The sequence below is a fragment of the Rattus norvegicus genome, chromosome 9 (genome assembly GCF_021556685.1).
Source record: "Rattus norvegicus strain SHRSP/BbbUtx chromosome 9, alternate assembly SHRSP_T2T, whole genome shotgun sequence".
NCBI classification, from domain to species: Eukaryota; Metazoa; Chordata; class Mammalia; order Rodentia; family Muridae; genus Rattus; species Rattus norvegicus.
In genome coordinates this window covers 41,855,725-41,873,776 of record NC_141542.1, presented here as the reverse complement: position 1 = coordinate 41,873,776, position 18,052 = coordinate 41,855,725, and the positions used below count along the sequence as shown (strand labels likewise).

The 18,052-nt window shown below is 42.2% G+C and overlaps 1 protein-coding gene across 4 annotated transcripts in view; it reads left to right on the top strand.

Annotated features, from left to right (window-relative positions):
- The window catches only part of Col19a1 (collagen type XIX alpha 1 chain), a 348,475-nt gene that overhangs the window by 323,157 nt on the left and 7,266 nt on the right, over positions 1-18,052 (top strand). For all 4 annotated transcript variants that reach the window (XM_087567043.1, XM_087567044.1, XM_087567042.1 and 1 more), the window contains 3 exon segments: positions 1,091-1,157; positions 11,095-11,223; positions 17,883-17,960. In XM_087567043.1, coding sequence (XP_087423169.1) covers positions 1,091-1,157; positions 11,095-11,223; positions 17,883-17,960 — 274 coding nt within the window.

The window sequence follows — 18,052 nt, the reverse complement described above, 5'->3', positions numbered from 1 at the left end:
TTTCTTTTTTTCACTCTAAATGGATTGTTGTGAATGGACAAGCACACCATATCTTCATTCCCTATGCAGGCTTAACATGCGAACAAGATGAAGGAATCTGCAGCAAGGAGTGAGGGGAAACTCAGCAAGACAGGGACTTTTAAAGATTAAGGACAACTGCTTGATTTATGGGAATAACAGGGGAGCACGGCTGAAAGTCACATTGCGTGGAGATTTCCCACAGCTCTTTCCAGTCCCTCGTTTGGCCACGTACCACTAGGCTTTGTTATGTGTTTCTCAAGGGATGTGATTGACAGTGGAGGGGGTCTCTGCATCACAACTTCTAGTGGGCTCTATGTTGTCCTCACTGCCATACATGGAGCCTCTGAAAATAAATAGGAATACAAAGAATGGTAACGAAATACTTTGGAATCCTGACCATCTTGAGACCATCAGCTACCGTTTGAAAATACCAGTTAAGCATGGTTATTATGAATGTTGGGTTTTTGTCACAGAGTTCAACCAACAGTACTTACCTACTTAAGGTTACCAGGTATCCAAGGTGCTTTCTACTAAAAATGGTCATTATATTTGTGCTAATATCTAAGTTAAAGTAGCAGGAGACAGGCAAACATGAGGAAACCATTTTATAGGATAATCCCGCAGTCCACCATTCTATTTGGGGTTTTCTTCCTTTGGAGACACAGTATGTCACTTGCTACAGTCGTTACCAGTATCAAGGAGTGGGGAACATGTTCAACTGTGGTTGCTTAGTAACACCATGGCATTGTTTGGGCCTTTTGAGTACATGTAATAAAGTAGCAGAAACTGTTATCTCTTAGTTATCTATAGCCACGTTTCTCCATTCTTAGGAGAAATGTTAGTATCACTGTTTATAAGCCCAGCTCCCAGCTTATAAAGCAACTATGAACTTCAGCTTATCCTAGCATTTGACCTAAAAAGGTATTTATTGCCCAAAACTAGTGCACTGCCAGAAGCATTCTGCTTGACAAACGTATACCCACAAAAGTATGCCACAGCCAGCATTTTCGTCCCTTATCTATCTGAGTGCTCTGCCCTATTTTAATTGACATTCTTTTTCCTCCTTTAGGCTGACGCGGTTTCATTTGAAGAAATAAAAAAGTACATTAATCAAGAGGTCCTAAGGATTTTTGAAGGTTAGATTTGCTTTATAATACTGCTGGATTTTTCACGAGTTCCCACTTCCCATGTCCCTGTGGGGAATCCCCGGTGACATTTTTTGACCTATGCCATTCCTGGAGCAGCAGCTCCGGTTGACAGTACTTCAAGTTAAATTTTTTCTCTAAACTGTCTTTCCTCACCACTTGTCAATAAGACAACACAGGCAAAGTACCTTCTATTTATGTAACTGCCTTTTAAGTAGTTCAACACCCATTGGACTCTACCTTAACTTCTCTATAAAGTAAGTACATCCAGCTCCCCCATCACTGCCACTCAGGGGAGGTTGTGAATTGACCAATGAGCATTTGAACTGAGGTGGGATACAGTGTCTTTTGATCTAGACCCGGGTCAGCAACTTCTGTCTACTATAGGCAGACTTTTATGTGGCTCATGAGCTGGGAATGGTTTTTACCTACGTTAAAGGGTTTCTCACCTGAAATCCAGATCTCCAGTAACATGTTCAGGGTACAATCATGCTCACTGCTTTTCATATTTCCCCAAGGCTTCAAGGCTGGGGAGCGAGGAAGTGAATAGATGTGACAGACTTCCTGTAGCAAGCAAAGAATTCAATATTGATTACCTGACTCTTTTCAGATAGCCTGGTTCTACATGTTTAAACACAATATAACTTTGTTTTAAAAACAACAAAACAGTGTCTTATACCCCTCACTGGCCTTGAATTCTCCATGTAGCCCAACAATGGCCTTGAACTCCTGAGGCTTCTGCATCTACCTGGCAAGTACTGAGATTGCAGGCCTGCAGTGGCCTTGCCTGGGTTATTAGTGTCTTGCTGGGGCTGGAACCTAGGGTCACGTGCATGCACTCTACCAACTGAGCCACACCCACCATTGCTTTTTCTAAGCAGTTAAGTCTTGCTGATAGTTCATTTAACAGGATTGTTCTCCCCTCTGAAGAGTTTGTAAAGATTAAGAGTTCCTCATTATCAGTTTTCAAATCTTAAACAGGTGAATTCATGTTTACTATGGTTAAAAATTCAAGTGGCGTCAGTGATAGAGATGTCTCTAGTCTAAGGCCCTGGGCTTGACTTCTGGCACCGAAAAAGATTTTTTTAATTAAATTAAATTATTAAATTAAATAAATAAAACAAAACAAATTAAAATCTAAGAGTTTATGTTCTGACATTGGTCCAACCTGAATGTATCGTTTAGAATATTTGTGGAAGGCAAGATGGCTGTTACTTGAAACTTTGTGTCAGTCATCTCTAAATGTGTGTGCACGCTATCACTGTAGCTGTTGATGGGAATGTTGGATTTAAAAGTCAAGAGCTGGATGGCTCAGTGGTAGGGATGCTTGCTGCTGAGACTGACAACCTGATTTCTATCTCTGGGACCCACATGGTGGAAGGAAAGGGATGACTCCTGAGAGGTGTCCCCAGATCTCTACACATACACTTTGACACACTTGCTGCATATATACCCATACCATGATCACAATGATATACAATAGTACACACACACACACACACACACAGAGTAAGAATGATAATAAATAATACAATAGTACTAGAAGTGGGTGGTAAAGTGTGACTTTAAATTTTTAAGTTGGATGAAGGCTTAGGCCTTTCTAAATGTCATCAGATTCCTTGGCACGCTAGTAGCTCATCTATGAACCCATCGCTGACTGAACTTCAAATCCGTATGTTTGCTCTAATAGCCACTCTATGTCTGTTTGCGACGATGTCACATAGTTTTACCCAGTGACTCTGAAGTCACCACCATCCCCCCTTAGCTGTTAGAGAACAAAGTAGGAGTTACCAGCCAAGAACCCTGCACTGGGTCTCATGGCTCCCACCTCTTTTGCTGATAAGCACCGCACCATCAGCCAAAAGCAGGTTGCTGAGTTTTGTAAGGAACAAGAACCCAAAATACACTAATTCAACACTGAGTCTTTTAGCTGCCAATGGAGCCCTCATTATATTAAGCACTAATTTCTATTAGACACTGAGGTCTCACTGCCTGCATGCAGACTGTCGCTTGATCAATGGAGAGAGAGCAGAGTCATACCAGGGTTTTTAGCTATGTCCATAACAGGAAACAATATTTTAATGAGATTATGGATTTCTGTTATTACTTTACTTTATTCTTTATCTTCACAACCTATCTTGACCTTGCCCTAAATGATAATTTCTTAAAATAATGCCTGACTCACTTTTGGGCCGCCAGTATTCTTTGTGATTTTAACATTACACTTGAATTTGCAGATTTCCCTTTGCTTTTGGTCTTTTGGCCCTCAAATCAAGCACCATGGGACAGATGCTAATTTTTTCCCAGCAAAACATTGCCTTCCCTTGAGGAGCAGTCGTCAGCATCCAGCACTTCTCATGCTCTCAGGGGAGCACCGAATACAGACAGCTGCAAAGTTTTCAGGTCTTGGGGCAAAACAAAAACGTTCAAAAACATTTTAAAGTTTTAACAAAATGCCAGTAAAGCTGAGCGTGAGGCCAGGCTAAGGATGGAGGTCTTTGTAACTATTTAGGTGTCAATCGCCACCAAGCCAGCACTGGACACCGGACCTCCAGGGCCTCACACAGCACGAATATCTTTAGTTACCTGTAACTACACAAAGAGAAGCAGCACGGGTGAGATGCATATTTTTTTCACATTGCAATCTAAAGTCTTCTTCTCACTTTTAATATCTACAGGTGCCACTGATAAACCTTAATCTTGGGAATGAGGTTCTGAATGCCGTTTCTTAAAGATTCTTGTTATCCCCGTATTTACGAGTTCAGAACTAGGCAGGCAGTGGTAGCACGAGCCTTTGATCCCAGCACATGGGAAGCAGAGGCAGGCAGATCTCTGTGAATTCAAGGCCAACCTGGTCTACAGAGCGGGTTCCAGGACAGAGCTACACAGAGCAACCCTGTGTCAAGAAAAAAATTATAATAATTTGGCAGTTAGGTCAGCATCTGGGGGTTAATTGGTAATCACAGAAACCAGGCTGGAGAGATGACCCAGTTAAGAGTGTAAGTTTGGTCCCTAGCCCCCACTTCCAGCCACTCAATAGCATCTTTAACTCCAGAGGATCAGAATCCTTTCCTTACTCCAAGGGTACCTACCTGCTCTCACGCTGGCCACCACCCACATATGCACATAACTTCAAAAATTTTTTTCTATACAAAGAAAAAAAAGGATGTCAGAAACTGTAACTGTTTTATCAGAAAAAGAAAAAAGACATGTTGAGACACATCGGGCAATGATTTTGAAGGTGCAGTGCACACTGTAAAGGTGTGACCCATGACATCCTTTTCTGTGCACTCAGCCAGGGAGGCACCCATGTTACTACCCCTGGAAGAAGACTCCAGACCGCCTTAGCCAGCCACTTTGTAGCTACTCCCATGAAGAGCTGTGGGTCTCCTCCGGAGAGTCAGGGAATTGGTTCTGGCAAATTCACCTAATTCGTACTTCTAAGTAGTACAACCTCTAAGCCTGTGTCCTTCCCCTTTGGATTTCTGCCCAGCCACTGAGTTGCCCCAGTGAGGAAGCTGACAGCTATGGAGTCATCCCCCACGTCTCCTCTGGCTTCACCCCTATCTCTCCTGCTGTCTCTCACCTAGGCTCTGGAGAATGGCAAGACACTCTAGAGAACTTGTCTACCTCCAAAGCCACAGATGCCATAGCCTCAAGATATCTTTCTAAAGAGACCCAGTAGAAATCTTTCACTTGAAACTTCTAAACTCTGGTTCCACATATGATGTCCCCTTTCCTAATAGCTCTCCTAACACCAGCCTGGCAAATCTGTCTTCCCTCCTACATTCCTGAAACCTACAGCCCAGTTACTTAGTAGCACTTACACTAATTCGCCCTCAAATCATTTTCCTTCAGTCCATTTGATTTTTTTTTCCACTCAGAAATCACCCTTTCCGTGACTTCCGAATACCATTTTCCAAGAGTGAAAAAGCCGTATTTTTCATAAATCATACTGTTGCGAGGTTAGTACCCTTTTCCATAAAGGCTTCTCTCTAAATGGAGAGATTAATTGTCACATTTTAAAGCAGTTTCAGCAAAATAGCACAGTACAGTTAAGTGCTGGGGTTCAGTCACGCCCATCGACAGCCTGTTCCTTAGAGGTTTCCCTAGAGAAGGTATCAGTAAGCACCCCTGCTGTCTCTCTACACAGCCTCGGAGGGGTCCTTCCTCATCACCAGGAGCGCAAGCCAGTCCTCAGGAGATCCCACTGAATTCCCTAGTCACTGTCTCAAGTGTTCAGATGGCTCCTATTGTGAAACCCTACAACAGAACCCATGTTTTAAGGTCCCCTCCAGGGATCTATCAGTCCCCTTTGAACTTCTACTCATGCCTCTCACCTTGGGCTATACTCCAGACCACTGCCCTGTCCTTCAGAAAGCTAGATGCTCCTTCCTAAACCTAACGAGTGGAGGGAGGCAATTCTCCATGATCTCAAAGCTGGGTTCCAGTTGGATCACAGTACACAAGCACCCATTCGCTCTAAAGTTAGATCCAATTCCCACTTTGATCGGCCAATATGTCGACATTTTTGCAAGCAAGGTTTTGCAGAGACGTTGTACAGAGACAGATGCTCACCCACAAGACTCAACCTAGCATCTTTTGTCTTTATGAGGACATAGCAGTTGACAATAATACTATCCTCATAAATTGGGGGCTTACCATATCAGAGAAGCATAGGTTTTGCTATGACCTCACCTTATAGTACTTGAGCATTTGTATCTATACGGAATAAAAATTATGAAGTAGTGTATACAAACTATCAGACTCTTTCCCTTCTTTAAACCCTCAAAGCCAGACCTGTAACTGAGGGAGAACAGGAAAGTTAGGGGTTATTCCTGCTTTTGGCTTTCCAATGTTCAGGAAACCTGTGTTTTCTCCATTTTTACATATATTTCATATGCATGTGTATGAATGAATATATTATCCTGTCCTGTCTCAAGGTCTTTCCCCTCTATAACTGATATTTATGCGTGTGTATATGCATACATGGCACCCAATACATACACATCCTGTGGTGTATGTATTGCCAACCGTGGTTTTCCCATAGGGTAGCCAGCTGGGCATTCTAAATGAAGGCCTTTCCATTTCAGTGCCCTCAAGTCTCTCTGTGGGGGCAACTATTTATTTATTTATTTATTTATTTATTTATTTATTTATTTATTTATTTATTATTTATAGTATGAAAGCCAGAGTCTTGCTCAAGTCTGGGGCTGTCAGTGCAGAGATAGTCTATATCCCCTTTCTTTATTCATTTTACATTTTAATTAAGATATAATTATCTTACTTTTCCCTCCCCTTTTCAGAAAGGGAACCCTTGGTCGCTGGGCTGGGGGAAAGTCAGTGCCTCGCTCTTTAGAGAAAGCTAAACACCCCTCGGCTATCTGATCCTCAACTTGCAAAATGTTGTTGCTACTTTCCCCTCTCCGGGTCCCCTCATTCTTGAGTTTTATGACTTTACATGTGCCCGGGGTCCCAGGCTGTTTTTCAAGAATCCTCAAGAGAATTAAAGCAGATGCTTGGGTTCAACCCACTATTTTTTTCCTGTACCATTTCAAAGCAACATGCTTACAAAGACTGAATAAATATAGCACTATAAAGTACAAAATAAATGAGTCCATAATGTTATTAAAAATTAAAGCAAACCTGGGGAATAATTCAGATCTCACAAAAACTTGCCGTTACATTGCCCCATAGGAGAACAAACTACAAACAAATTAAGATATAATTTTAATCTTCACGTTGAAAAGACATGGGAAAGCTATGGATGATTTTCAGTACAGTTTTCTTTCCCTGTAAATGAATTTTTTTAACCTTAAGGCTAAGAGAAAACAATATTACCAAGGAGTGAATATGTTCCTTGAGAAATCCATTGTATAACTAAGGATTCCACAATGGAAGATCAGAAGAAAACACGATGACTTTACACTAAGAAAGCAGGCAGTTAAATGTGAGAGGGTGTTAGGAGAAAAGACTAATCTTTCTTTGGAAACCAGCTTACAAATTCTATTTGTGAAACAGCAGGCAGGTGAGAGCCGGGTGACACATGAATGTCCCTTACTTCTTCAGTTAATATTCATGTCTGCACTGTCATAAGATCGTTCTCCCAGGAACCAAGTCATCTGTCAATCTTGCCTATCAGGCTGCTGGCTCTCCTGTTGCCCAGGCGGGCAGACTATGAATGGTTTATGCGCACCTCTTCTAAAGTCTTTAATTTTCTGCCTCATTAGAGAGCAGAGTCAAAAAAGAGCTTAAATGACTAAGGGGCTCTAAAAACAGAGGGAAGGCAATTAAGAATGCAGGCCTTCAGAATTCATTTAGATGCTCTGAAACTATTGTTTTCAATTAAAGAGCATTAGGGTAGGGTTCAGAAGAGGTAATTAGCTTATGCTAAATGACTGTGTCTTGATGTGGCTTAAAGCCAGTTCATTTACAGCTAGAAGTAGTTCTTTTAAATCATTGTGTCTTACTAAAATTATTTTTTAAAAACTCCCAAAACAAAGTACCTGTAAATTCACTTCATATGTTAAGGGGAAAACAATTAGAATGGTGAATATTTCTGTTCAGGCATTTAAGGTATTAGGCGTGTTTCAAACCACTTATTTATTCATGTGTGTGCTCATGTGCCCATCTATGTGTGTTGGCATATGTGCCATAGCATGTGTGGGGGTTGGAATAGAATCTGTGGGAGTTAGTCCTCTCTTTCTACCATGTGGATCCCAGGGATTGAACTCAAGCACTCGGGTTAGCACCAAACACCTTAACCAGCTGAGCCACCACAGCTACAAGTTAGTGTTACAAATTACCTTTGAAATACTAAGATAGTTTGTCTTGTGAAGAAATTATGCGGTAGGGAGAAGCATTGACCACTTTGTTTCTTCTTGTCATGGCAAGACTCTAACTCTTCTAGCATTCTATTTTAAAAATCAATCATCCATAGATCAGACGTTTACCATGTCGATATATAAAATCTAACCAAAGCAAGTTTAAGGGGCCAGGTGGCAGATTTTATTTATAAGTGAATGCATGATGTTGTCAAAATGGATCCCAGATTAAAATTTAAGTATTCTCTTGAGATGAAGTTTAACGGAGCAATGCTCTATGTGACATTAATAACCAACAATTCAGTAGTGACAAGAACTGTCCTGCAGCACCTGACAGATCTCTAATCTGGCGTCTCAGATTGCCCCAAAGCAGCTGTAGGTGCTCCGCAGATATGCCTTCTGATGCATGATATGCCTTCCGCAGATATGCCTTCTGATGCATGTGCCTATAAAAACATGGGGAGAGTTACTTAAATGACAAGTTCAAATGATTAAATTCTTTGATTCCGGAACCAGAGTAGTCCGTGAGAAAGTCCACAATCCCCAATCCAAGGTCCTACTACAAAGAATGTTTAGTCAGGTGTGGTGGAGTCACAACTAGAAAGCCAGGAGTTCAAGGCCAGCCTGGACTGCATGAGACCCTGAATTTAAATTTTAAAAAGTAATTAAAAATAAAATCAAGAATGTTCTGTTAATTAGTAATATACCTGGTTCAGAAGTTAATTTTAAGTTGAAAACTCTTATTCATAGTTTCATACTTAGAGTCTTTGAACCTCTTTGTTTTATGGTTCTTTTAAGTTTCATTAACACACCTACTTTCTCATTCCTTCATTTTTGTGTGGAGGGGTGTTGTATGCAGGGTAGAGATTGGCTCATGTGACATGCACAGAGGCTACAGAGGATGTCGAATGTTGCCCCCTTCTTATTCCCTTGTGACATGGCCTCTCACTGAACCTTGACTTTGCTTTTCCTGCTAGGCTGATGACCACTAGGAGTCTCATTGATCTTCCTGTCTCTGACCTCCTCAGTGCTGGGGTTGCAGATGCACACAAACCCTCACAGCTTTTACATGAGTGCTAGGGATTTGAACTTGAGTCCCTACAGTTGGCAGCAATCACCCTTACCCCTTGAGTAAGCCCCAACATGCCAACTTTCAGCACTGCATGCTCCCTTTCATCTCAGTGTACCAGGACATTAATCACTGTCTGAGACTCGGTAGTTACATCCGGCTGTGCCAACTGTACAGGTGTTTTCATGAGCTGATGATGAGCCCCTGAGAGGGTCCGTTCAGTTAATGTTCTCTGTCATCTCTGGGTACTTTCTCCGGAGTGTGTATATACAGTGTTATGTTCCAGGCAGTCTGTTAAACGCATAAATGATGATGCCGACGGTGTGCTCCCTGGGAAAGCATCTTGCATTAGGAAGTACTTAATTCATAAAGACGTTATCACTCGATGCTTAACAAAAACTTGGCGTATATTTATTTGTCTGCTCTTCCTAACGACACGGATAATGTGTTCATTTCCTGTGATTTGGCTTCTCCATTCCAACGTTTTCTTAGGCTCCCAGAAACAGGCAGACACGTTTCCTCGTTTTTTCACTGCTGCCATGGCTTTCAGAGGGCCGCATCTTATCTCCAGCCACGCTGAACCCATTTTCCTCTTATAAAATCAGTCATCCTTCATAACAACGTGATTGAATAAATGACAGACCAGCTGGACACACAACCAGGAAATGCATAATAATGATGGAAAATAGAATTCCTTCTTTAAAGAGTAAAAATCACTTGTGACCTACTACAGAGCTGAAGTGGTGACATGGAGCTAACAATAGCTTTTCAGTGACTAAATGTCTCTGTGGAAAAGGCAGTGTGGTTTGCCCCAACCCGCAGGGCAGTCAGTGGAGGTTGGGGACCACCTAGGAGAGAGTGGAGGGCAAGAGACTCGAAGAAGGATGCCAAGACCAGAGTCTGATCAAGGCGACAAATTTTATTTTTTCCCAAGGCTGAATTTATACCATAACAGGGGTAACAGAGGGAGGGGGGAAGCAGGAAACATTTATACAGGCCGAGGACACTGTGCTTTTGTGGTCAGGTAATTGGCTGATGTCAACAGGATGTTGGTTTCTCAGAAAGGTCATAAGTTTGTCATATCATTAGGCAACCTGACCAACAGATTTGTATTAGCCTTCTGCAGCCGGCTGGGGACTTTCCACGTCCTGACCTCTTAATGACCCAGTCATACTTAACTCTAACTATAATATTAACATCAGTAATGGAGGGTTTTAAGGGCATCGCTCCCAATAATGGTTTGTTGCCATGTAAGAAAATACAATCCCTGTACATGTTAATGATTCGGAAGAGCCAACAACTTGAAGTGTTGCTTTTTCATATTGTTCAGCCTCTAAATCTGGGATAATGTCACAGACAGGATCCCAGTCAGCTGCAACCAGTTTACTAACTGACTTGTGGAAAGGGTAGACACCAAGTTCCCACACATAGCTGTACAGCACAGCATGTTGAATGCTCCCACTCCTTGCCAATGGGCTTCCTCCAGGGTTAGCAACTGAGGAGCCACTAGAGAGCTCCCTTATGACCATTGTGACACGTTGTCCATCCTGTTTTTTCTTTTCATAAGAAAAGTAAATCTACTAATCACTCAAAATATAGGGGTTGGGTTCTCACTGTGGAAGTAGGAGTTAAAGAATCTGTGAATATACTTAGAATTGCTACACATTCAATATATGGCCAGAAAGTACCTTGCATTTATTCTTAAAAACGATTCTTTAAAAATTGTCTCCACAAGTCATAACCAGAAGTTAATTAGACAAGTGGTCTGGCCAACCCTACGGCTGGGTTCCAGGAACACTGGTAATTCCTAGACCCTCTGACCAACCCAGCTGTTGTGCTTCTATCTTTAAACAACTGCATGCAATTTATTCTATATTTTTTTTCCCGAAAAACACAGCAGGCAGACCAGTTGGTATAGAATATGTGCTTCAGTTACAATTTGAATTTTTTTCAACTTCATGTTAAAATGTTTGGAAATGCTCTGGCATAAAGAAACTTCCGTCACATGATGTATGTTTTTCTTTCATGAATGAAGAGAGGATGGCTGTGTTTCTGTCCCAGCTTAAATTGCCAGCAGCAATGTTGTCTGCTCAATCTCATGGGAGGCCTGGCCCACCAGGGAAGGACGGGTTACCTGGACCCCCAGGAGATCCAGGGCCCCAAGGTAAGGCTGAAAACGTAACATGTGCTTGCTGAAATCCTCAATATTCATAATATGTGAAGTGCAATTAAAGCATATATATGCAACGTGTCTAAAATGGCTTATTGTGGACTATCTTGTTAATGTTTTATTTTCTGGTGATAAATGTTAATTATTACTACTTCTACTTTAAAGCAGATATACCTGCTACTTACCCTAAGATTGTGTTCATGAAATCACCATTAACAATCACGCGGTCTGCTTCTCCATCGTTGTCATAGAAAGAGAATTTCACAGGATCTTACAGATAGAAACTTTTTTTTTTTTTTTTGGTTTTTTTTTTTTCGGAGCTGGGGACCGAACCCAGGGCCTTGCGCTTCCTAGGCAAGCGCTCTACCACTGAGCTAAATCCCCAGCCCCACAGATAGTAACTTTTAAAGTGTAAGCATAATCTTTTCATTTGTTTCTATTTCTGAGAATTTCATACATGCATACAGTGAAATAATATCATAGGCACTCATTTCCCCGTCCAAGTATTCCCATGGCCCCCCAACATGAGCCCTCCCAAATCCCTGTCTTAAAAAAACAAGTAAGTCACTGGGTGCAGTTGGTGCTACCATATGTGCACAGGTATGATGCATCCGGTGGTTGCAGTGAAACACGGAAGGCCTATTAAGTGGTCCCATCCTACATTAAGAGTGAGTCCTCCTTCCCTAGCAAGTAGCCTCTGCCAATAGTTCCCATAGAAGGGGTAGGGCCTTGGGGATCATCTGCACCATTTTTGCCAGAGCTTTTGGATAGCTTGATCTTGGGTAGGCCTTGGGCAGATAACTACAATAACCTTTGAACTTTAAAGGATGCTTTGTATGGCTTCTAAAGTCTCTAAATCCAAACTTATGTTGGCAGTGGTCCCACTGAGGACAACTGGGGAAGACAAATGCCCTTGAGTTTTGCCTGATTCAGTTGTTCTGACACAGCTATTCTGTTGAAAAATATGGCTAGCAGTCTTGCATACTGACTAGATAGACCGGTGCTTAGAGGATTCATGAATTCTGACAGAGGAATGCCAAGTTCAGGGAGTACAAATCATGAGAAGCAAGGTTAGAGAAGCCGCAGCCATAGGCGCCCTTGCTATACCAAAGTTACCCCTAAGCATTCTGGAAAGTTTACCTTGCTAGGGTTGAATTAAATTTGATTCCAGAGTCCATTTTTAATCACCAACTACACATGGGACCCACTTGAGGACACACCCCCATTCCCGCGTTCCCAATTCTTAGACTTGACAGGGACAGAAAAGCAGACACTAGAAAATCCAGTCTCAAAATTAGCCACGGGGACCCATGTCATGAGGAAGACGAACCCTGACACCAGCAAGTGGGTTTCCAGATTCTGGCTGAAGTCCATAATAGTTCCCACTCAGACACATTGCTTTGCTGTCCTGTGGAGGAGACAGGAGGTCTTGGTATTTTAGGCACTTTAGCTTGGGTCCCTCAACTTACCAGAGGCAGTAGTCTCTGGGCAGTTGGAGTCCCTATGAAGATGGGGGAACAGGAGAGACTGCTTCCAGGGCAACAGACACTGTCAGATATGGAAGGTTTTGCAAGGAAGGCTTTGATAGTTGGAGTACTTACCCCACCATGGTTGGATCCCCAAGGTAAACGCCAGTTAATCCAAAGCAAGGCAGTAGAGAAAAACCTAGTACACTGAGCTAAGTGACCAGATGAGAACCATTTTGTTTCAATGGGCCGTGCTGTCAGGAGGCTATCGAGGGTGAGGGGAGGGAGGAGTTGGGGGGGCAGGGGTGTTTACATAGACGGGTGATTGAAGACTGATGGGAACTTTTGCACAGGCGTGGATCTTTGGTCAGGGGTTGAACACCCAGTCCTAGCCACCTGAGCAAGGTGCTTCACTCTTCTGCAAAGATCATTATTGCCTCGGGTTGTTCTGGTCACTGACGGGGTTGTCCAGGTGCAGTCTCCATTCGGTAGTGGACAGACTGAAGGGAGTAGCTACTGCAGAGCCCTCTTGATGACCTCCAAACTCATGATAAAGGAAAACGCACTGCATCTGATTATTGTGAAAGACACAAGTCACACGAAGTTAAGTAGGGAATCAGCATACGACCTGGCCTCTAAGCTCAGCTTCAGTATTCAGTGAGAATTCTGGTTTCTTAAACACACACACAAACACGCACATGCACACGCACACGTGCATGCACAGAGAGAGGGAGTGAGGGAGGGAGAGAGAGAGAGAGAGAGAGAGAGAGAGAGAGAGAGAGAGAGAGAGAGGCTGTGGGAATATGTTTTGGTTTTAATTCCAGGTATGGAGATATGGGGCTGCTTCGCAGCAGGTGATTGTGGTTCATCTCATGCTCTAGCAGGAGCATGTTTTTGCCAGCTGCAGATAGTTTTCTGGCCAGGGTATGGTGGTCGGAACTCTGTGGACTTTTCAGAATATATATAAATGCTAGAGCCTCAACAGAGGAGACTGCTGGGGGTTGCTTGCTGCTGGTTATGATTTGCTGCAGTTCGTTAAGTAGTCGTGCATGAAGAGGTGAGAAAAAGAAATTATATATCCTGACTGCCCCAAAATCAAACTTGCCCCCATGAACTTGATGCCCCTAATCAGCAGGAAGTAGCCTAACAATATTGTCATCCCCTTCTATCCTTTTTTCTCTCCTGACTAATAGGGAGTTGATATGGTAGAAAAATAGGGGTGGAGAAAGGGGTGGGGGGAAGTTCCCACAAAGTAAGCAAAAGCAACAGTGTTGTTTTGTCTTAGGTAAGGAGACTTGACTCAGAGGTGAAGGAAAAGGGAGCATGTAGATTCAGAGGCAGCCTTTGTGTATATATACCTGTGCAGAAGGTGCTTATTGCCTTTTGTCACTGGGTCTCTTCTGGAGTCAGTGTGTATGAGAACTGGGAAGGCCTCCAACAGCCACCTGATGATGTGATGCCCTAACCACAGGAAGAATAAGTCCTGTTGATACCTGTAGAAAATGTTGGATGGGTCCCTCAGATCTCGGTAGTTCAAGAGAATACACAAAATGGATCGTTGCAGTGATCTAGTAAAATGGAGTTCAGACCAGAGTCGCCCTCCCCACGCAAGCTCCTAGCTCCAGGCATCATCCCAAGTGTTGGAAAGGTCCATCTCGAAGGTTCTCAGTCAGACACATTTCCAAGTCAGCAATAGTAGTGTGGCCTTTGAAAACCAAGGCTTATATTTGTTACTGAGGAATCAACTAATCAAAAGATGGCTTTCCCCTTTGCAATGGATTTCTGTGGGATTAGCCCCCTGCTATGTGTATACCACAGACTACTATTTATAATGGAGAACTGAGGTGTGATTCTTGAGTTTGAAGGAATTCCCTCATTTGGTTTCCAGTTTTCTTTAAGACAGGTTCTACTCAAGTGGACAAAACTTCTGTGTCACCAGAGTATATGACAACAATCACACTTAGAAGGGTTTGTCTCAGCCTTTGGTAGCCCTGTGGGACTTCTGACAGTGAATACATCTTGACTACAAGCTATTGATTGACTCCTTGTAATTTTAAAGTTTCCAGAAACACAACAGAAAATAAGGTTTACCAAAAAAAGTGAGATTCATTTTAAAAGAATTTTGGCTATAGTCATGCTGTACTGATAACCATAAAAGCCACAGAGAAATCTCATGTGAGAAGAGGAAGAAGGGGAGGGAGAGGACAGAGAGGAGGAAGAGGAGATAAAGGAGGGAGGAGGAAGGAGAGAGGGAGAGAGGAGCAGCAGGTGAGAAGGTGGCCAGCTGCTGTTGGATTTTTTGCTGCTTCTCTGGGTAAGCATTAGAAATTGAAGGGTTTTCTCTGGTAATAAGTAAATATAAAAGTTCTCAGAGGATGGATATATATATATATATATATATATATATATATATATATATATATATATATATCTCCAATGCTCCTCTCTCTTCTATTTAAAAAGGAAGAAAGCATCTATGTCAGCTTCAAATGCTGTTGGTTGGGTTAGCCCTCTTCATCGTGGCTCACAATAATTGAGTTTGACAAAGGGGTGAGGTGCAAACCACAGTACAGGAAGGGACAGGAAATGTGTCTGCAGAGCTATGTTCCAGGGTACACTGGTCACTTGGGAATTGTGTCTAGTGGGAGCTCATCTAAAAGATACGTGTGTTTTTAATACTACTTGTCAGGAAAGAAATCCATTTTAATTTAAATTAAGTGGCAGTTTGAAATATGTACTAGGAAAGGTCTTTCTATCACCTTCATTCTCTTCCTATGTTTAAGGAAGGATATAAAAACAATCAAAGACCTTATAAAGTGTCCTGAGCTTTTTCTTCAAATCTGGAGATTGTAGTAGAAGAAAAAAATTGATGTGAAGCCATCAGAAATGTGCCCAAGGGAGGCCATTCTCTCACAAAGACTTGACTAATGAAAAATGGTGGATCTTCTTCCAATAACCCTACCTTAAAGGACAGTGAGTGCTCATTAGGGAGAATTTGAAGGAGGCCATTTTGTTTGCTTCCTCCTAGACTCCCAAGAGGGTGATGTCTGATGTCCTGTGAAAGTCAAAAGCATTTCTGTAGAATTTGTACTTTCGCTCTAGGCTATGACTGTGGCCTTCCTACAGTGCAGAGATAAAGCACCCCTCAGAGTGTTCCGTCTCTCCCGGAAGGGGTCTGCAACACAGGGTCCGATTGCCACAGCTCGAGAGCAATGGACCTGAAAATTGTAACCAGTTTAGCTCTCCTGTAGATGACTATGAACTTTCCTAATGATTTGAACCTCCTCTGGTGAGGTTTTGCAGAAGAATATTTACAAAATGTAGTTGAAGTTTTCAAAAGAGAATTGATGGAAGCCTTGAGAAACTGATACTACACATATACATCCCGGTCATTTCAGAAAGAATCCACACGTAGACTTAATAGAAAAAAAACAACGAGGAGGAGGAGACTACATACACACCATCGATTTTAACAGGACAGTACTGGGAGTCACTGTTTTATTTATTTGTTTATTTATTTATTTATTTATTTATTTATTTATTTTTGAGTTTTTAAAGTTTAGATATCAGTTTCTAAATCAAGGAAAACCTTTTCTTTTCTTTCTAATCCGGTGGCCCATAGGATAGTTGATGGTTCTTAGATAGTTCTGACCTACCCACAGCAGTTGGGAGCCTTTGGAAATAGGACATGATTGTAGTCAAAATGGCTGAAGGGCTCAGCAACCAGTTAGTGAAGCAAAACAAAACAAGAGAAGTGGAACACCCTGTGTGTGTGTGTGTGTGTGCGCGCGTGTGTGTGTGTGTGTGTGTGTGTGCATGTGTGTGAGTGCATATGTTTGTGCACATGTGTGCGTGTGTGTGTGCACGCGTGTGTGTGTGCATGTGTGTGCGTGTGTGTGTGTGTGCCCGCGCACGCATGTGCGCGTGCACAATACCCACAGAAGCTAGAACTATTTTCTGAGTTCATGCTGATGCTGATACTTCTCCACTCACTGTATATTATGATCCAGTTCACATGTATCATAGATTAAATGTGAATCTAGGTTTGGCACAGAAAAGCAAAAAGAGAGAACCTTATAGATAGACACACGGTGGTAAAGTCCTAACAAGCCAAGCTTCTGATAGTGACATATTGCCACTACACATAATACTTAAATAATACTCATGTCTTCTTTTATATGTTTACGATAGATGTGTGAGCTTTCTTCAACAAATTCTGATGGGGGTCTAGGTACAGGAAATGGGAAAGACATACACAGAAAGAATTTTGTTTTGTGTGAGAACAAGACACCATACGAATACAGGCTTTGGTGTAATAATTAAATGAACTAAATAGTTAATAAATAGCTAATTAAATGAAATAAAGGAACAAGCGGCTCTCTTAATCTTAGTGCCAGCAGAATGCCAATTTGAGTCAAATCAGTGTAAGATAAAACACAAGATGCTTTTCTATGACATTTAAATACTAAGGACCAGACATTTTAGCTCTGCTGGGAGAAAAGAGATGGAGAAATGCCCAAAGTACTGAAGTTGTCATTTTCAAGATTGATTTGTATTATCTTTTTTTTTCCAGTGTTTTCACAACAGTCCACTATTTAATCTGCAAGAATTTAAGGGTCATCAATAACAAACCAACAGAAAATGCCACTAAACAAAGACAACAGCCATGATATATTATATTCCAAAGTTACAACCATGAATTAACCTTTTTTTTTTTTATTAACTTGAGTATTTCTTATATACATTTCGAGTGTTACTCCCTTTCCCGGTTTCCAGGCAAACATCCCCCTCCCCCCTCCCCTTCCTTATGGGTGTTCCCCTCCCAACCCTCCCCCCATTGCCGCCCTCCCCCCCCCACAGTCTAGTTCACTGGGGGTTCAGTCTTAGCAGGACCCAGGGCTTCCCATTCCACTGGTGCTCTTACTAGGATATTCATTGCTTAAAAAATAAATCTGACTATCAAAATCGTTTTAACTTAATAGATTAGCTGCATAATGACCAGGTTCTCCATGCTCTTGCCTGCTTAGCCTACATTTGTGTTTAATGCATAAATATGAGACGGATACTCATTCACGGGGAGTTTAGAAATGGCGCTAACAGCCCGGGTCAGGAAGCAGTACCTTCAAGTGCAGGTCAGTACCGGACATGCCTCCTCTCACGCCTCCTATTTTATTGCCTCTCATCCAGGCTACCGAGGACAGAAGGGAGAAAGAGGTGAACCTGGAATTGGGCTGCCAGGGAGTCCGGGTCTTCCTGGATCGTCAGGTAATGGACTTATTAGTCATGCAGTCCTCTCGGGTTAGGCATTTTCTCCCCTGGGGACCTTATATGTTCAACTGAAGGAGAGAGGGAGGCAG